This window comes from Sprattus sprattus (assembly GCF_963457725.1).
Source record: "Sprattus sprattus genome assembly, chromosome: 2".
Lineage (NCBI taxonomy): Eukaryota > Metazoa > Chordata > Actinopteri > Clupeiformes > Clupeidae > Sprattus > Sprattus sprattus.
The window spans coordinates 65,092,638-65,114,491 of NC_137921.1; the positions used below are offsets into that span (position 1 = coordinate 65,092,638).

At 41.6% G+C, this 21,854-nt stretch overlaps 1 protein-coding gene across 1 annotated transcript; it reads left to right on the forward strand.

Moving 5' to 3' along the window:
- Window positions 1-701: 701 nt before the first annotated feature.
- tmem179aa (transmembrane protein 179a-A) lies at window positions 702-3,312 on the forward strand (the record flags this gene model as incomplete). Its single annotated transcript, XM_080831849.1, has 4 exons — window positions 702-1,006; window positions 1,425-1,562; window positions 2,369-2,447; window positions 3,133-3,312. Exons 1-4 carry the CDS (start codon window positions 705-707, stop codon window positions 3,310-3,312), a joined length of 699 nt encoding a protein of 232 aa, XP_080687975.1. The 5' UTR covers window positions 702-704.
- Between the last annotated feature and the right edge of the window lie 18,542 nt (window positions 3,313-21,854).

Below are 21,854 nucleotides of genomic sequence, written 5' to 3' on the forward strand. Positions count from 1 at the left end.
TTACATTTATAACAATGCACTTCACAGCAACACGTCATTTAAGATCTATTCATATCTTCCCTCTTTCAGGCGTGATGTTTCGCACGCTGATGTTTTGATGCAGGCTGCAGGTGATGAGGTCGCCAGCAGGGGGCACTAAAGGATTGACTATTTTCAAACACCATTCAAGTTAGGCCAGATTTGATGTAGGCTATGTATGAAAACGTAAGATGTGTAACTGATGTAAATAAGATGATAAGATAAGAAAGAAGACTTTTGAAATGCTAGTAAACTGTGGTATTTAAGCATAAACATATCTTACATATTGTTCTGAAACCTACCATTTTGAAAATAGTATATAGGCCTTATAGGTCGAAATGTAACCTCAAATACCCTTATTCATGGTTTAACTTTATATGTTTATGGAATAGGACAGGCTAATTCATAGTTTGACCGACGAGTAGCCTATATTTTAGGCTAAGTTTTAGGTGAAATAAAACTAGCCTATTTCTGTCACGGAATGTACTGTACAATAAAGTCTGTTACGTGATTTCAGGGGAGGCTAAAATGAAAAATATAATATTATATAATTATAATATTTTTTATCGTGAGAAAACTGCGGCTCTTTGTAGCTTATGGATGTCGTGGGTGTCGATGCTCTGGTTCTAGCTAGAGTTTGGTACCGCGCATGCGCATTTCTGTTTGGCAATAAATGGAGGAGAGAGATGGCCCTTGACAATTTTCTCTTTGGCCAGTGCATCCTCTATTTTTTGGCATTCCTCTTTGGTTTCATTGCTGTTGTGCCTCTCTCGGAAAACGGCGATGACTTCCAGGGAAAATGTCTGCTCTTCACTCAGGGAATGTGGCAGAACGAGAATATGACGGTGGGGAAGCAGCGGTTTATGGTGGAGGAATGGGGTCCGGAGACATCCTGCCGTTTCATCACATTCGTCAGCATCGTTTCGCTCATTTTATCTGCGGTGCAGGCATGGCGAACCTTGTTCTTCCTCTGCAAAGGCCAGGACGAGTGAGTGACTTTTCATTAAATGGACGAAATGTCGTAAACATTATTGATTGCCGTGTGTCCGTTTATTTATAGAGAGCAGATTGGGATGTCCGTGTTGAGCAGTGGCTGGACATGATTTACATATCCCGCCATGTCCTGCCCTCCCGTCGGGGATGACAGTCGCATAACATTGATGGAGAAGAAAACAAACAAATAAAGGCTGTTCTTAGATGAGAGAACACTAGGCCTACATGGCCGATTTATACTAAAATGTGTTACCCTTAGCGCATTTTAATCTAGCGCATTTTAATCTTTTCTGGTGATATTTCTAGTGATGTTGCCTTCGGTTGAAAATCGATATGTGCAGAACCATGGCTAATATGAGGCTGGTCATTATAGTAAGTAAGTATGCCTAACAATGTGAACTTTCCTTCCACAGCTCATTCTTCCATGCCTTCCTCAACCTGCTGCTGAGCTCTCTGGTGGTGTTTGTAGTGTTTGTGGCCAGTACCATTTCAAGCGTGGGCTTCAGCTCCTGGTGTGATGCCATCACTGAGAATGGAGCTATGCCAAGCAGGTGGGTTTGTTCTCAATACAACACCTTACAGCACTGTGCAACATTGCCAATACGGGCAGAAACACATTTCAGCAACTGCATAATCGCTGAACTCTTCTCGACTACAGAAAGGCTTTCAGAAGGCCTTTATGGTTGAATTTCATTTGGTTCTAAATGGTTACAGTACTTTACTATATTTTGAAGTATTCCTAAAATATTGCTTTCTGTTGACACAAAACATTTTGAAGTATAACATTTTCACTGAGATGTCAGTGATTACATAGCTAACGTAAAACACACGGTTTTAGACAGATAAAGGCTCAATGTAAAATGTATGCATGGTGTCATCTACATCTAAAGAGCGGACATCTTATCTTTTTGCATCTATGATCTTGATCCAGAGCAAAATTTCAGATGATATCCTTATGACATCATTCAAAAGGCTTAATTGCTGACTAGGTTATGAAAACCCATTTGCTCATCGTCATTTGTCTAATACAATTATGTAATTACATATCCTGTTTTGATGAAAGCAGGTTAGGCAGCACACATTCTTATACTGCTGCAAAAATAGAATAATACATTTACACATACGTGCTTTTATATTGTGATAAAACGATTCATAAGACTTTATAACTTATTGTAGTCAGTTAGCTCCATTTTTTCTACAATATGTGAATTTGACTTCAAACCAACGGGTGTGGCATTTTGTGTTTTGAGAGTGCAAAGGTTTGACCATTGAAATTCTGAGCCAAACTAACTTTTGTGCATCTGCAGTAATAAAACTGAAATACTTCCTTTTAATCTTTTACTTTGCCTTCATGCAGCTGTGAGGATCTGCAGGACACTGATCTGGAGCTGGGTTTGGACAATTCCTCCTTTTATGACCAGTTTGCCATCGCACAAGTAAGCCATTATAGCACAAGATGGGATTGGGTTCTCCATTAGGGCATGACATTTGAATTCTGAAACGGTGAATTTCAGGGCACAGACTACACCGTACAGTTCTTAGAAAAGCTATGAGAAATGAAATCCACACCATGACACAAAGTTCTCAGTTACCTCAGCTTGAAAAGCCATTCAGTCAGTGTGGATCAGGAGCAGATAAGTGCTCAGTTAGCCACCGCATGCGCTCAACATCTAAGCACTGACGGCCGGGAGGAACAAAGTACGCCCTCTGCTGGGCTCGGAAACCAAACCACAGGCTGTGTGTGTGTTTGTTTGTTGTGCAATAAATGCTGTACCCAGAGTGACGGTCAGAGTAGGCCAATAGCGTTATAGATGACAGGAACCCTCCCTTAATTGTAATTCAAAGGACGGCATGGTGAATCATCTTTTGGTATTGAACCCCTTTTCTTGTCAGCACATGGAAAATCTGCATGAAAAAATGAAACTGAGATAGCAATTTTTTTCTATAAATACAGTAACATACAGGTCCATTACAGTATACTCTTCAATAGTCTGATCAGTAATATGCACAAATGATTTAATCCATCATTTGCACTTGTTCTATGTGTGCAACATCCTGTTTTGTCCTTTTCTTCATCTGCTCACTCTTTAAGCGCATCTTTTTGTTTTCTCTGTTGTGTAGTTTGGCTTGTGGTCCGCCTGGCTGACGTGGCTGGGTATCACCGTGCTGGCCTTCCTCAAGGTCTACCACAACCACCGCCAGCAGGACCTCCTCGACAGCCTGGTCCAGGAGAAGGAGCTGCTGCTGGGCCGCTCGCTCCGCCGCGCCTCCGACATGGAGGAGAAGAACGCTCTCATCTGAATGGTGGTCCAGTCCAAAAGGGTTCCCCCTCAACTGACATTTCTTTCCCACCACACCCCCATCGCCTCACATCCCCACGGCTAGTGAAGGCCACGATCAATGGTCAGAGCCCCATTAAAAGAGCACCCCACCCTCCCTCTCTCTGCATCCACGTCTTAAAATCACTACAACCGCGTCGATTATAGAATTCGTTTTAAACACTAATACAAATAAATTGTTATTCGTAGTAGTTTGCATGATTGTAAGTCTTTTCTTAGGTTCTGGCACAGCATCCTTTGGGAGGGAGCGCATAGTAATGATAAAAATCAGCTTGGGAAAATACATGTTTCTCATCCTATCAGAAAATATACATTTCTTGAAATCTTAGTCATTTTATGTAATAAATAATGATCAGCACAGAGTGATAGACCACACTGATTGGCCTACAAGGTGATTTATTACAATGATGTGCCAAGGATGCTAGTCCTTATTTTTCCCCCAAACATCATAACTATCCCTACCATCCCAAACTCTCATCTTACATCTTATGAACCTGCATCTTATGTGCCACAATTAGTTTGCCAAATATAGGCCTAACAGAACTTGCCATATGTATATGCCAAGAAGCTGTAAGGATCTCTCTGTTCCAATATATAGGGTACATTTAGATACTTTACAAACCTTATATTGCATGACAACAGTGGGTTAGTTCATTCAGCATCAACATGTCTTCAAAAGGAGTCTGGGGTTTATAAGAAATGTGGGATTGGCATGGATGTACAGTGGGGAAATAGGCAGCCACAGTGAGGAAAATGATCTGCTTATCAATCACAATGAAAGGCTTATGGGAGTGGGTAGGCCACAATACTGAACCCCAGAAAGAAACTGCTAAGTGTTATCCTCTGTAAGAATGGATCATTAAAGACTTTTGAAGAAAGAGTTATATGCCCGAGGTATTGAATTGTCATGTTTTTATTTTATTTAGATCTGAATGAGTGGTGAATTGAGCCTTTCACCTATGAAGGCCTTGAAGTGAAACTTTGAAGAATGTCTGCATCATGTATGCCATTATGAATATACCTGAGACACATTACATGTACGTTACCTCTGGGGTTTCTGTATGTGCAACGTCTTGGTCATGATCTGCAAAATCAATTGAAAAATGAGCCATCAACCATGAGGTTAACATCTTGGTCAATAACTGACCTTTGGCCCACACCCACAAATCACACAAACCACCTAAATGTGGTATCCCATGTCTGGGTTTTTCAGACCATCTAATCAATCTTACGAATACATTGAAATAATATGCAATTATGCAGTAATTAACCTAGGATCTAAACTGAAATGAATATAGTTCTTAAACAGGGCTGTAAAACTCGCTGCCATGACGTTTTGCAGCAATTACTGTTTTATACTGCCATCTTGTGGTCAGAAATGAAAAGCCCTTAAGCCACAAAGAGCAGCGAAATCACTGTTTTTCAATTGCTGTTTTCTGTTGAGCCATTATCATAAGACAATGTGTGGTCAAGTTTACTCGTAGCACTCAGAAATGAAAACATGAATTATGACATAAAGTTGTGTGTTCGTAAAAACATCTTGAAAAAGAGTAAATAATCCAGGCACAGGTTGACCTTTAGAGTGTGCAGGCAGACCTTGTGCCTCTGATATCAAGGACATATTTAATGGGGCCACAACAGAGTAATGCAAGCCTATGGGTTCGTTTCCACAACCCCCCCCCCCCCTCCCCCCGCACACACACACCAGAAGCAAGCATCATATTTATACGGGTTCCCCTCCACTGAGAGGGAAAACTGGGGGACAGTAAAATATTCTTAGTGGTTCATAGCCTCTATGAGGAGCAGGACCAGCAGGCTGTTAAATTTTACCTGGCAGAAAATGAATTCTGTTTTCTAACACCTTGCTTGCCACTTAACAACCCCTAAGAATCCCCCACCATTTTACATGTAAGTAGTTTAAGAGGTATAAAATGGCCCCTAGTCCACGGAAACATGACTGCGCCAACACGGAAGGAGTCAGCTGGATTGAAGTCAGCTGAAACCTCCATGGCTGGTGGTTATGAAATCTAATTGAATAAATAAATAAAACACAAGTGAGGAAATAGGGCCTTTCAGTGGTGTCACGGAAGTAATGTCACAGAAAATAAATTAATTTGGAGAAAGGTATTGAGATGTCCCCTTAACCGTAAGAAGGAAGAATATAACGCCAAATATACCTGTCTTTCAAGTTGACATGCTTTTGACTTGCCCGTCTACATAACTAAGAAGGTAATTTTTCTTTCCTGTTTGTTGCCCTCCAGCTCCACTGAACGTTTTAAAGGTGCACAGCCTAAAGCATGTTTTAAAGGTGCACAGCCTATGTTCTAAAATGCACATCTTCATCTGGTTGTCATCTCAGACATTCTAAAACTGTAAAAAAAAAAAAAAAAAAAAAAATCAGTTTAACTGAAACAGAAGCTTTTTACTAACAGTGAAAAAATGGAGGTTTAGTTTGGAATTCATCCACCATTAAGACTCGAAATGTTCTCAGATAGAACTATGCAACCAAAACACAAAACATGTCCGTTAGCCAAAGTATGACTTTCCTTTCACCCTGAGAAGGAAAGACAGATCCTATGAATATGCAGATTATAAACATGTCCAAAAGCCTCCTCACAGCTCTTGCACCGGCCCAGGGTGCACCACTGCTGCCCCTACCCCCTGGATCATGATGGACTCTCATTACATGTGACACAGGAAAAATGAGTTTGGTGCCTGCTCAATTAAAACTCAGCATTTTCACTGACAGTTTCAAGGAGGTCTTTTTTGCTGAAAGACAAAAAATGCAGGTGTGTCAAAAATGGCAACAAAGGCGGTAAAATGAAGGGAACAAAACAAGGTCCCAGAGAGGACTGCCCTTATGAATGACGGTTTAGATATGTTTAAGCCTTTTATTTTGCAAAAGATCTTTCAAAGTAAAAGTGCATACTGTTTCCTAATCAGGTGTTATTTGCTTCAAAAATCGTTCAAACTGTAGTGTACTCTATAGTAAGAGGATACATTTGATGAGATATACAAGTGGTTGGATCATTACAGTTATTATGAGTTGGCAACCATAGAAAACCTCAGAACACTTTACACAGTGGGAGGTGGAAGTTTTCACAAGTCCATCTCCCTTAATGCTTTTACACTCAGTTACTGTATGTATTTATGCAAAGTTAGCTTACATCCATTATTTAACATTTGCCGTATCCTCTGACTCCCTGGGCCTGGACCTCTGATGAATATCTAAAGTAAAGCCAACTTTACAGCAGCGCTTCAGCCACCAGTTTTGATGGCAGATTGGACCTTCAATTTAATAACCTTCCATTAAAAAAAGGACTGACTCCTCTCAGAAGGACATACTGGGGATCTTGATTAGACCTGGACTGGTCTTACTTTGCTGAAATGTGCTGGCTGACGTACACATATTTCTTCGGAGAAGAATCACATTACTTGTCAGATTTGATAGATATTTTTCCCTGGGTGTGCAGTCTGTTTGCTTCCCCTCCTGATGGCTTTACTTATGAGCCACATCGCCTCAGCGATGAGCCATCAGACCCTCCCTAGTTCTGGGAAACACACAATATTTATCAACCAGAAGGCGTGGAAGGACTAGAACCACCAGTGGAGAGCTAATGTCAGTACTTTCCTCAGGCACCAGGCCGCCCATACCAACGGCTTATGAACCTATCGCATGGTAATTTAGTTTGTTTCATGGTAAAGACCTCTAGTAATACAGAAAATGAGTTGCTAGGTTTATAATAAATACATTATTCTAGTAACACGTTGTCTGATATCTAACTGGCATCCACCCATTGGATTAAATACAAAATATAGGAAGGCATACTTTATTCCCCTGAAACATTGGCTTACTTCAAGCAACACACTCCAGTTTCAATATATCTTTAGGACATAATAACAAATAAATCCTCTTTTCGGTTTCACACTGTGTGTACCCAACACCTTGCCTGTGGCAAACATTCATACACAGATAAATAACAAAAGCATACATTTACATACATGAATTTATTTAAAACACAATTCATCTACAAATGGCATAAAATGTTTTCGCTTATTGTAAATTGCATGCTACCTGTGATGACGACCAAATAAAACTGCCTGAGCAAAACGGCCTCCCCTCCCCCAGTCTTTTGGGCCGAAAGGTAAAAGAAGGGTCACGTTACAGCATCATTCCTGATCATCGCCATTACCCTGTGGCATTTTTTCTTGTCTTTAATGCGCTGGCCTCTCGCTAGCCACAGTTATGGCTCCATATCGGTGGTAAAGCAGGAAGCTAAAGAGGATCTCAATGGCTGTGCCACTGGCCCAATAGCCCTGGGTAATGAGCTATGGGCTTTCTCGCTCCTTCTCCCTCCCACTCAATAGCACTCTAGAGGGAAGTCACGGTCAGATGCACAGCCCCGGTGCCAGGGTATGTCATGCCGCCTCCCACGGCCATGCGAGGGAGAAAAAAGAAGGGTCGGAAGAAAAGCAAAGGGATGGAGGCTGGCTACTCTACTCCGAGGGCTGGCCCTGATATGAACCTCACCTCCCCTTCGGAAGCAGCACTACACGTTAATGGCCACAGAGAAGAGTGGAATGAGCACGAGGAAGAAAGAGAAGGAGAGGGAGAGAGAGAGAGAGAGAGAGAGAGAGCGAGAGAGAGAGAGAGCGAGAGAGAGAGAGAGAGAGAGAGAGAGAGAGAGATATGACAATAAGAAAGAAAAGGGAGGGAGGATGAGGGGAAAACATCTCTTAAAAGGCCGGCTATGCGGGTGGATGCTGAGAGGCAGATTATAGCAGTGGGGAGAGGCAGTGAGGCCCATCGTGTGGCTCTAATAGTCCATGGTGTTCACACAGCCAAGCAAGGATGGCAAATCCCTGGCAGCACCAGTGCTGATAGCATGTCTGCTACTGTGCCATGAATTGCTCTAGGTAAAAGTGCTGAAGACCAGATGGCTGTTGGTGTACCATGATTAAGGACAAAGCTAATATCTTTCTGAAATATGTCCTCATGACATTTGGATCCATGTTGAAACCACTGTTTCCTGTCCTTGGAGCTCTTTATTGGTACTTGTCCTCCTCAAGTCACTGTTAAAGTCCTTTCAACTCAGAATTGACCTATTTGAGATCTTCCGACATTAATAAAGTAATAGTGCTTGCTAATTTGAATTAAAGTTATTAATTGAAGTAACAAGAAACACAATATTATTGAAACTATGGAAAAAGTGGAACTTGAGGGATGTAAATACAACCTCAAGTTTTAGAGGCTGTCATGAATCAATCTCTCTCTCTCTCTCCCTCCCTCTCTCTCTCTCTCTCTCTCTCTCTATATATATATATACAGCAAAAAGCATGGGAAGCTAACTAACCCAGAATTAACTGGCAGAGAGATCACATGAAAAAACTGCCAAAAAATAACCTATAAAGAAACGCAACGGTCATGGTTTATCTATTTATCTATCTATCTATCTATCTATCTATCTATCTATCTATCTATCTAAATATATATCTATCTCTCTGTCTCGCTCTCCCTCTCTCTATATATATCTAAAGTATATGTGTGTGTGTGTGTGTATATATATTTTATAAACAACTCTGACCAACAAATCACTTTGTGATGAGCTCACACAGTGAAAAAAGAGTCAAAATTGACCATGTCAATGGCATCATGTTAGGTTGGACCAGGGGCAGGAAACTGTCACAATGCATATAGCTCTGTTTCTAATCAAGCCTGCCTTTATGGACAGTAAATAAAATTTCCCTTGTCCTCACTGTCAGCTAATGATGTGTCCTAGCCGTAATGGTTTGTTGTGTGCTTGCTAAGCATTGCTGTAAAAGCGGAGGCACAGAGGAAATAAGCATGATCAGTTGACTCTGGCCTGATGGGCCTAATTACATTAGAACTGCAGACCACCTTTCATAATTTGGGACTTGGCCTCCAAGAATCCTTGATGCTAAAATGTCACCACTCTATTTTTTAAGCGCATTATTTTAGCTGACCAAACATGTCTAATCACAAATGAAACACGGTGATGCCAGTCAGCAAACAAACACATTCAACAACCAAGAAGAAAACAACAAATGATCGACCAAAGACAACGAAAAACCCTCGGGAATAAAAACCTGCATGTAAGTTTTGAATGTATTATATGTTTACAGTTGATTTTCTTCCATATATTGGATGTAAGAATGTATGTTCAACCTTCAGAAACCAACGCCAATGAGAGATAACACAAACATGCATGTTCACAGCTTCTTTACTGTAATGTTTTCTCCCGATCTGGCTTATTGTTTCTGTGTGCACAGTGAACCTCTACTTGCCTGCTGAAGTTGTCAAGTCTACACAGCATCTTCATTAGCAGCTGAACCACAGTAACCTAACTCAAACTGTGGTAACAGACCCCTCATCAATCCAATAGTCAGACCCGGAAATACTCAATTGTGGTTTCAACCACCGGTCACTTGGAGGCCAGCACACTTGGGGTACACTTTCTACCATTTCATCATAATTTAGTCCAGAGAACATGTAGAACATTGTTTTTTATTTCATAATAAGTCCTGTTTATCCAAACAGATTGAAGGAGATTGTGCTGCTGACAGCTCAGAGCTTTACATTTGAAAAGAAAGATAAAGAGAGAGGTGGGGAGAGAGAAAGAATGCGGTGGAAAGAGAGGGAGATAAAAAAAAAGATAGAACTGGACAGAACGAGAGAGAGAGCAGTTTTGGACTGGTTTCTAGGGCAGGGCCTGGCTGCACACACACACACACACACACACACACACACACACACACACACACACACACACACACACACACACACACACACACACACAGACACACAGACACACACAGTTTTGGACTGGTCTCTAGGGCAGGGCCTGGCTGCACACACACACACACACACACACACACACACACACACACACACACACACACACACACACACACACACAGAGACACACACAGTTTTGGCTGCAGGAGGTCTAATTGCATTCATTAGTAGAATTAGGAGAACAAGCAGCTGATTGCCACAGTGTATTAGAATGGCAGAGTAGATCTTAGAGAAGGACAAATAAGCCATATTGAAAACAGGTGCAAAACACAAACTTACATTCTCTGGCTACAGTTTTATTAGTGTGCTTGCCCGAAGGGAAGCACACTATTGTTCTTCGTTTTTTACTATTTTTTTTATTCTAGTAGTTTTTCTTGCAGCTAACTACTCCTCGCCCGATTGAGATAGAGACGCCATTCAAACACCAAAACATCCGGCCCGATCCGGTGCAAGCTGCTATGACTTTTCGTGGCGGTACTCCTTGCCACTCCTTTTTTATTCCTCTTTTTCCATCACCTTTTTTCTCCATAGACTTGCATGGCAGAACTTTGAGGCATTATGACATCATAATAGGCTCATTAAACTGGCTTGCACCTGTGATTCACTGACAACTCTCACTGACACCTGCGCACGGTTCCTCTTCTCTCTCTGTCCCTCTCCATTCAACTGTATAACTAGGAATATTAAGAGACACCTTCCATACCAGGGCTCTACTCACTCATGCATACTCACTCATATTTACTCACTCGTGCATACTCACTCATGCATACTCACTCGTGCATACTCACTCATGCATACTCACTCATGTTTACTCACTCATGTTTACTCACTCATGCGTACTCACTCATGTTTACTCACTCATGCATACTCACTCATGTTTACTCACTCATGCATACTCACTCATGTTTACTCACTCATGCATACTCACTCATGTTTACTCACTCGTGCATACTCACTCATGTTTACTCACTCATGCATACTCACTCATGCATACTCACTCATGCATACTCACTCATGCATACTCACTCGTGCATACTCACTCATGCATACTCACTCATGCATACTCACTCATGTTTACTCACTCATGCATACTCATTCATGCATACTCATTTGTGCATACTCATTTGTGCATGCTCATCCAGCAGGGAGAGCTGGAGAGCTGACACCTGCCCCAATTCCAAGGCACTTGTTCTCTCGGTCATGTCCGCAACAGAGCAAGCACACTCTCGCAGTTCGTTCACGAAACGCATTCTAGTTTATTCTTGTGACTTTTTTTTATTCCTTTTTTGCCATTTTGCCTCGTCCCCAGTGAATTTTAACATCAAGGACCTTAACACGTCTCCAGTGTTGTTTATCACCGAAATCTTCTGTGGTTATAGTATACTGATATTTTTCCATAATGCTACAATGATGATGCTACAGGATCATGACATGATTTAATGAGTTCTACATCAACACAACCACACCTGGAAATGAAAAAAAAAGATAGTGGCTGAGAATTAATTTGCGAACAGAAACACCTTCACAAACAGGCAATCACTCACACAGACCTACACACTCACACACACACAAACACACCCACACACCCACACAAAATAAACACACACATAAACACGCCCCATACTGCAATCTGAAAATGCTTCCAGCCATGACTGTTGAATTTATGCTCAGGGACTCTGGTGGCCGTGATTACAAACTAATTATTTTTATGCAAGTGTAGGTCTGCAGGTAAATAAAGCTGAGAAATCAACTGCGGAGATCAATACAATCGAAGAGCGTGGCCCTAAATCAAAGAACGCTGCCTGCTTTCTTGGGTAAACCTGTGGGTGATTTACATGGTAAGCACAGGTTTATGGTCAGTGTTTCCCTGGCGGGGCTGTGTACCTCTCGACAGTTAATGACTCTCCAACACGGATTTGTGATCTGTGATTACCTTGTCTCTGTGAATTATGGGATCTTCTTTACCACCTACCTCCCCCTATGACAGAAGTGTTAGGACACACACACTCACACACACACACAAACACACAAACACACGCGCACACACACACACACACACACACACACACACACACACACACACACACACACACACACACACACACCGGCACACACACACACACACACACACACACACACACACACAAACACACACATACACACAGACATTGAAAGAACCTCCACACATGCCAGACGGCGATAAGGAACTCTCTTAATACACTGAGAGCCTGAATGCCATAAAACTAGAAAATTACTGGTATATAGTGTGAGGGTTGGTCCTGTTTATCTGATTTTTTTCTGCATCTTACTTAGTGATTCAGCCACCATCACATGAGAAAAGTGGAGCCATGTGGAGATGAGGATCAGGTCAGTCTTTAGCTGAACCTAACAGACAGCATTCCTGTAACACACTGTTGTCTTGTTTCTCTGTAAAGTCAGGATGCACACTCACACACACACACACACACACACACACACACACACACACACACACACACACACACACACACACACACAGTGAGTGTGCCATCGATAAATAGACCTTAGGATATTGAAGACTTAAAATCCACTTCAACATCCTGGATAAAGCAATTGAGCTTGAAGCCAACCTAAAGCCTTGTTGATCCACCAGGTATTCATCTGTCCGTGGCATTCTGAAGAGATAGCCAGACATATTTTACCATAGAATATATTCGGACATACAGAATCTGGGAACAACTTATCATAACATTCTTGTTATGTACAGGGTGTGACATAGTCTGCCCCCCTCCATAAGCAGAAACTAGTGCACTGAACCTAGCAAAGAGCTAACTATGACGGCATTTTAAAGAGTTTAGAGTTCTGAACCTAACATAGAGCTAACTATGACGGCATTTAAAAGAGTTTAGAGTTCTGAACCTAACATAGAGCTAACTATGACGGCATTTAAAAGAGTCTAGAGTTCTGTAGAAGAGGCTGTGGCAGAGGCTAATCATAAACTGTAGCCAATATACGGAAGTAAAACTATCTTAGCATAATGGTCATACATTAGGTTCTACTATAATGTACATGTTAGGGAACAGTTACAAGTCAACCATACAGGAATTTATTTTGCCACGCAAATCCTAAAGCAAGTTATTGAAGTGATGATGAGAGTGGCACAACAATGAGTTAGTGTGCAGCTAACAGCGATAATAATGTATCTCTGTTCCTGTTCCTGTTCCTGTTCCTGTTCAGGCAGTTTGGACACATCCCTGTCTCTGCAATCTGGTCACTTGATGTCTGTGCTCAGTGACATTTGAACGAAACTGTGATGTCACTGTACCGGTATTTAAGTGCTAAGGGAGGTTAGCCTTTTTAAACGCCTGTCCTTACCGGTTTTTCATACACATTTTACAAAAGAAAAATGATGTACTTGATGATGTCAAAGGATGGAATAACTACAATAAAGTTAAAAACTACAGTTCTAATAAGTCAGATGTATGTACGTTTATGGCGTAAGATTATTCATTTCTGAAAAAAATTAATACTTTGCACAGCATGCCTCAAACCTCACTGTACTAGTCTAAGTAACCTAACTGTGCAACATAATTCAGTTCCATCCAACATTCCTGAAAAATGACTATTCTCAAAAGAGTTTCTTTTTCATATCAGAGCATAACAAGGGTGCCTAGTGTGTTTTTCTTTTCACGAAAATGCCTCTTGCTGGATTTGACTTCTTCCAGCAAATTGGTCTTAAAAGATGCAAGAAATGGTGGCGGGAGAGACAGATGGAGCTCTAAAGGGGCCCCAAGTACAGATATAAAACTGCAATAAAGGCCAGAATGGTAGCGGAGGTTTGCTTATCTTCATTGCCAAATTCGTCTCAAGTCTGCCACTGGTGCTTGGGCTACCATGGGGACACTGAGAACAGGGCAGGTGGCATTCTGAGCAAGAGGAATGCTTAAGACTATTGTTTGGATCAGTCCTGACGGCATTCCGCCACTCCTAACCCTCCTCTGTTTTTGTCATTCCCTATCTCTCGCTTCTTTTCTCTTTCTCGCTCTCTCTCTCACTCCCTCTCTTAAATGATAATGCCGGCGTATATATAAATTGTATCATGCAGAATCTACAGAACCTGTTTGTTCAAACTGTGAATCCTTTGTCCCTGAAGAAACCTCTGCACTTTTGCGGTATCAGCCACACTGTCACGGGCTGAGCACCAATCAACAATCTGTATCTACATAGCAAATCAGTGACTCTAACAGCATATCACTTGGCGGACATACAAGTGGGTGGTGATGAAAATCGAAAAATGCTAAACTGATGAATGTTCAAGAATGTCATCCCCTTCCACTAGCGGAGGTGACACTAGTGTGCAAACACAACCCAATGAACCACATTCCCCTTTTTCTTTTCGCTCGTGTTATTATCTAACACGGATTCCTGTATATGGAAGCGAAACTTTAGCAAGCTCTTAAAGAACATTCTAATGCTGAACATTCCGTTCACATAAACGTGACCTTGCCGAGACATTTGCTGCCTGATTTATGAGAACTGCCGAGGGAAATGCCCCCCCCCCCCCCCCTTTACTTTAGGCTTTTTACCGTGACATTGTGTAGGTGATCAACTCATAACAACGTGGTTAAAAATATCTACCCAAAGCACCTTTACTCCCACTTGCTTTAGGCCAGCATTGACTGGCTATGCCACGGATGGGCCCTTAGCTGCGGCACACAACAGTTTGGCTGCCTGCACCATGTCAATACCTCAAAGGCATAGAAAAAAGCCTCATAAGTAATATGTAAATGAATTTACCCAGGGGAGTCATTAGGAACATGTTTACCCTGTTTTTTTTATATGTCTATCCCAGCTTTTAATTCATGGAGGATTCAAGAGCCAGGATTTGGGTACCTTCAATCAGACATGAATTTGTTTTTGCATTTAGACGTTACTTGGCAGCCTTGTACAAAAACATAATTTTGTGTTTCTGTTTGTCGCTATACCTCAGACGTTCCCCTATATTTGCAAATGAAGCTTCGGCGCTTTCTAGTGTGTTCTAGACAATTCACCTCAATCAGCATGCTAAAGAACCCCCCCGCTCTTTTTATGACTTCTGAACATCCTCATAAAATACAAGCCACTTAATTTCCAGATGCTGCTCGAGTCTCTAAGCGTTGTGTGCACCGTTACACCGGTGAATTACCCGGCATCCCAGCAGGCAGCATATGGGCAGAGAGAGGGGGGTGGGCGTTCGGAAACTACTCTTACCTGCTTGATTGTCCTCAAAGGTCAAATAAGCAGAAGCTCATGAGAGCATGGCGGTAAAGTGCTGTGTAGGCTGAGGAGAGATGAAATACACCCTGCTTAAATAAATACATGACATGCAGATCAAGGGGATAATAATAAAGGGAAAAATGACAGTCGTTTCACATACAAATGCAGGCAGAATGTATGACTTATGAATGCATACAGAGAGCTCACTAACATATGACTCGACATGTCTAAAACAGTTCTTTATTTGAACAAGTATTGTTGACACAGGGGCCAAGAGGCCACATGTACTGTAAGCTAAGAGCACTATATTGTTTAAAACACCAATTTGAAATTTTGTGGGTATTCTTGTAGTCATAAGACAGGTGCATTTCATAGGCTGATAGACAGCATTTTGGAGGAGTGGTCGTCAAATTTAAATGAGAACATGCAGAGATAGTTATAGTGGGGTAGATGCAGTTTAATATTGTGGAGGAGGTTGCGTGTTTAGAATACACATCAGATCCACATCAAATCAAAGTAATGTAATTAATGATATACACTTACACAAAACCTATTGAATGTAACCTTTGTGACATAATGCAGATACCATAGCTCAGAGTCAGGACATGAGTCTGTGGAGGAAGAGGTCTAAGCTGCCTGAACCAACCGGCCCCACTGCCTCATCTGGTTGGTCTCGTTGTGGAAGCCTTGTGGTCTCTGTGTCACCCCTCATGGTTTCACCTGCACACTGATCTCGGTCCTCATCTACACACACACACACACCCACACACACACACACACACGCACGCACACACACACACACACACACACACACGTCCGCACACACACACACACACACAAATATACAAATGCACAGACGCACACTGGGATACACAGAAACACTGGCATGTGTATTAAATCAAACACACACACTCACACATGCATACACACACACACATATGCATTACATCTGCACACCAAAACACAGACAAGTACACACACACACAAACACACAATCGTGTAAATCGCACAAGTCAAGTGCAGTATGGTAGTTTGGTTTTATCTGTTTATGAACTGAATGTAAACATACATGCCTTTCTACAGCCATCACGGTGCGTGAGTGCGCGCGTGTGTGTTTTTTTGAAGTGCAGTCTGAGCTTCATTGAAAATTAAAAAATGTATTAACTTTACAGCGGTATTGTTGTCTGTGCACCAATCCAAAAGCCTGTGCTGAGAGATTATTTAACAGTCAGAAATAACCACCAAAGGAATTAGATTTTCACCTAAGACTGAAACTCAACCTAACCACTATCGGACTGAAATGTCCTGATCCATACCAACTCTGCAAACTCTGGATTTTATGAAGTAGCTGTTTCAGCTCTTCTAGCTCTTTGCATTGGTGATGTATTCTGTTTTAGGCACTGATTTTAACTTTTCTTTTTTACTTCACATCTAACATCTGAAGTCTGTGTGTGTGTGTGTGTGTGTGTGTGTGTGTGTGTGTGTGTGTGTGTGTGTGTGTGTGTGTGTGTGTGTGTGTGTGTGTGTCTGTGTGTGTGTGTGTGTGTGTAGGTGTGTGTGTGTGTGTGTGTGTGTGTGTGTGTGTTTGTGTGTCCGATGCACAGACAAACAGGTTGGGGTTGTGGCTGCCAGGCTGGTTTTCTCCATTGACTCATTGGCTAGCCCTGGGTGAGACTGTGAAGTGAGGCATCCCAGCTGCCTTAAGCCTGCCCCTTACGATGACAGAAATGTCTGCTTCTTACCTCTCCATATTTCTACATCTGTTTTGGGACAAGTATTCATGGATATATTTAACATCTTATATTTAATGATTTGATATGGAATCTAATTATTTATTTTACTGCTATAGTAAAAACAAACAATGCACAATAAATTGATGTAAGACAACAGAAAGCATTACAAAAAAAATTAAATAAAGAGAACTAAGAAAATAACAACCTGTACAATGGTGGGATTGTTAGTTCATAAAATAATCGGTTGTGTGTGACTGTGATTAGAACATCATAACAAAGCTTACCTCACCTGTATAGGTGTGATCAGGTACCAGGTACTTTAAGACTTGAAAGTTACTAGAATTGTAAAGTATCCATGTTTTATGTTGATTAGCAAATTAATCTGTTGATCATGATTAGCTAAAATGTCTTGTTTGAGGTGTTCTCTAATATTGATAGGTATAAAAAATACTGTAGGCTATGTACTGCCATCCATGTCCTTAGTCTATATGCGAAGTCAAGCGGGCAGAACATTGTCTCATAGACCTACTCCTTCACATGTTATTGGTAATTTGCTTGAAGTTTTTTGATATATTTATCAATTAGGCAAATAAAACTAACAGGCCTCTAATATTTTTGGTATTAATCAGTTCGTTTAACGAAACCTCATACCTTCGAATTCACGAAAATGGGCCTAAGGCACACCTTTAGGTTGGAGCCAGTCCATCAGGTTATGGGAGAGCCGAACTTCTCCACGCCTCCGCGTTCCGTAACGACCCAGTTTGGCCGGTCCGACCGGAATGAACATTCTTGCAGATAATGTTGGGTGCACGTAGGTTACCACCCAACACGTTTTGTATATAAAGGGTTGTGTAGGTGGTGAAGGAATAACACAGTCGAGCTGTGGGCTCTAAGTCTCACAACAACCTGATCTAGGACAGAGGGTTCCTTTGAGTTCGAAGACTTCACCAGGATATCAGAACTTGAAGAAAACAGTTGGTCTAACAAGAGTTCGGCCATAGGAGACGCTTGAAATGCTTATTTGGTCGAGTGGTTCTTAACAGTTCAACAGTGCTTTGCCAGAATTGTGAAATGTTTAGGACCACTTGATCAGGTGAGGATTACTCCGAAAAGACGCAACTTGTCAACGGGAACTCGAAGAGGATTCAAACAGATAAGTAGAGAGTATAGGTGTACATTTGTTTTCTCCTATACCAAGCCTACATGGAAGTACTATGTTGTCTCTGCCTAATTACAAGGCCTTATTTATATATTTTAAAAAGTAAAGTTAATTTACTGAGCGTTTCCATGTGTTAAATGAGTATGTGTCTTTGAATGAACGCACTGTATTTTGACATTTCAAAATAAACAATAAACGTGCATACCTGAATCATGCTTTTCGAGAAGTTCATTTGCAAGATTTTTCTGGTTACCAAATGGCTATTATGAATCTAAGAATGCAAAGGACGGTAAGGTAAGAGTTTATGCTTGGCTATAGTCCTGGATAGAATCATCTTGAAAGTGATATGCTTTCCACTGTAATTGGTCAATGGGCAATGAGTCGACAAACATTCGACTACTTGCATGGCTACTTTGTTTCATCTTGTAAATGTTCCTTCTTCTTTGTGTCTACTGTGTAACCGGGGTGTTATGGTAGAACAAGGTGAATACATAATTCATGTCTGCGGGCACACCCTTATGGCCGTTTACCAAAAAAGTGGATAAACTACCTAACCTCTATGCATGACAGCCATACCACGGAAACCAAATCATATAATCTTTTATTAATATTATTATTATTAGTAGTAGTAGTAGTAGTAGCAGCAGCATAGTAATATAATACAGAGAGTACCAGTAGAGTCATTCAGAATTCAATAGAAAACGGTCTGGAGAAGCAATTGATTTCGGGCCTAGTAGTTGGAGCTTTGAGACACCTGTAAGCCTGCTGGCTGTACCACTGTACTATCCAGTGACAACTGTGGATGGTGATGCATTGCTACGTTCTCGCCATGAACCGTATTTAAGAGCTAGGTGCTGCTTTACGAGCCAATCAACTACAGTGCCTTCTGCAGTTGTACACTATTTAGCCCGACCCTACGCGCAGTAGCACTCCCACACTCACTGTACAGTTGCACTTGCACGATGGGCGCCACCGCTCCTTCATTTCCTAGGGAGAATGGACTGTTCACTTCCACTAATGTTACGAAAGGGACGTTTACTTTCCCAGTGTCCCAATTGGGTCTACATTGCAATATTTTATTTAACGGATAGACAGAACTGTAAGATATTTTAAAAATGTGTGGGCTAGCATGATAGGTTCGTAGAACACATTTCTCGATGACTTCCCTGTCCCGCTCAATTTCGTTGTCTCTGTTCTTGCCATTGTCCGCCTACCTCTCTCTACACAAAGTGCATTCAGTGTGGAAATTGATAATTTCATGTCCAACTAGCACAATTTGAAATGGGAGTTCAGTTCACAATACACATTCGCGCTGATTCATAGGTTGCCCAGTTAATGTTATGTTTGCCATCTAAATCTACTTTGCAAATAGCTTATTTGAGCATCAATCAGTAGGCCTACTCGATAAATAAAGAGGCACTTGGCCTCTTTAACATGGGCAACCTCTATCCGTGTTTTTTTCATGATTCAAGAAATATTGCACATTGTCCACACAGAACCATTAATCGGCTGGTAGTGGCTATGTCGACGCCGAGGAATGACGTGGAGACGGAGGGACTGGGAGGGAGTCTCGAGTTTGTTGGACGGGGCAGTGTGCTGTGCTGTTGAACCCCTAATGCAGTGAACGAAGGGATATATTTTTGACTCCAAAGTTTTAAATTGCTAAATGACAGGTGAGTAAACTATCATAACAAATGAGTAAACGCGATGTTGTCATCAGAAAGGTTTGTAAAGGTCGTTTACCCTCCAATGTCATACATTTAGGCTACTTTTTCGACACAAAAAAGTACTACTTTTACCGAAGGTAGGGCATGCCAAAACACACAACTAAAATATTTGCTTTGTAGCCCGTGGAGAAGAACCTCTATAAGATCACGGTTCCAGTAACACACCTTATGTTCTTACAGATATCAGCAGTTTAGAACAGAGGTCATCAAAAGGTGGTAAACCCCAGATCGCGTCCTGCTCCTTTTGCTCTTTACACGGTCTAGCTGGCCCATGATAGTGTTTTCATCTGTACCTATCATTCATCTGTCTGCACATCCCGGCCTCCATTTTAGCTTAAACAAAACATCGCTGTTCACTTAGGCCACTTTGTATCCCCTTCTCAAATATGTAGGCCAACAGCTTTTTATAATTTATGTGTTTACGATACCATTCACCATAACCGATAAGGAAAGGATTCAGGTCAATAATGAAACAGAAAAAAACAATAATGAAACTATGTACATTTTACGCCTCATCATGACACAGAAATACAACCCCCGTGCCCAAACGGCCAACCACAGTACTCGCGTGAGAGCACCCTTGTCCTCTCTACCTATGTCTCATTTAAGGACCTTGTCATGTCCAATTCAGTGGGCCTTCATCAGTTAGCTAAAATGTCCAACAGGAAAATGCATTAAAGTTGTGTAGACCCGTACGAACTAAAGGACGCCAGACCCCTCTCCTCGCTAATGGAAAACCTGCCCACCGCGATTACACGGACCAGAAAACAGCTGAGGAGTCCCCGGGGACGCGCTCCTCGGGATTAGGGGGCAGGTCTAGTTTACAACAGAGGGGCACTGGACGTGGTAAATCCATTTTTTACAACGTGGAATGATGATTGCTTCAAGACCCCTGACAGTCCCTCCATGTAAATTACTACTAATCGACCTGCGTTTCTTGAAAATAAATAAGGTTCCATGTATGGAGGCAGTTGTCTGCACCTGTGCTGTAGTAGTGGAATAAAACTGCCCTGCACTTTTCAACTTCACCTAAAATAAGACATTTCTCATATGAACGTGTTTCAGTAGGCAAAAAACGACCCACCCCCGTTTAATTTTGATTGATGTTGCGGGCGTGATATTTTGCCCGTTTATTATACCCCAGGGTTTCCGTCATGTTGCCAAATGCCGATTTCCCATGGGACGCTGCTTCCATCGCTGACAGCATACTCTCCTTGGTGGCAATCCTATTTCCTGATATAATTGTTTGCCTCCCTGCGTGGAAGAGCATGACACATTCCACCTCCGAAAGGAATTGAGTTATCTGGTCTTAGGAGGTTAATTACAGCACTAAATAGGAAAAGTTTGAAATTGTGGCCGAGTGGTGAAATATCAAGTCATAGCCAAATTTGTTTTAAATATATATCAGGAACATATCACTGCCGTTATGTCATTTTTCCTCGCCTGTTTTCCTGTCTCTGTTTTTCTGTGTTTGACTGGACAAATGTCAGCAAGCCATTGGAGTTATAATGGTTAGCGCCACCAACAATCAACTGCACCAGACGCGTAAGACCGAGTTAGACATAGCCATATAACAACCTAGACATTAATGGCTATAATTTGGTCGCTATTGCTGTCTGGTTATCTGAAACGACACCTCCTGTGTTCTAGCGATAAGATTATTATTGCGACTTACGAGGTTAATGTCCACATTTCTGCGCTAAGGCGCACATAAAGAAAAATAGACCATCACCTCAATTAACCATTGTGTTCAAGTGACTCCCTGATAGACTCCCTGCTTCCAGAACAAAACCCGCAGTGATAATGTTAGATTGCGCAGGGTTTCCTTTTTAT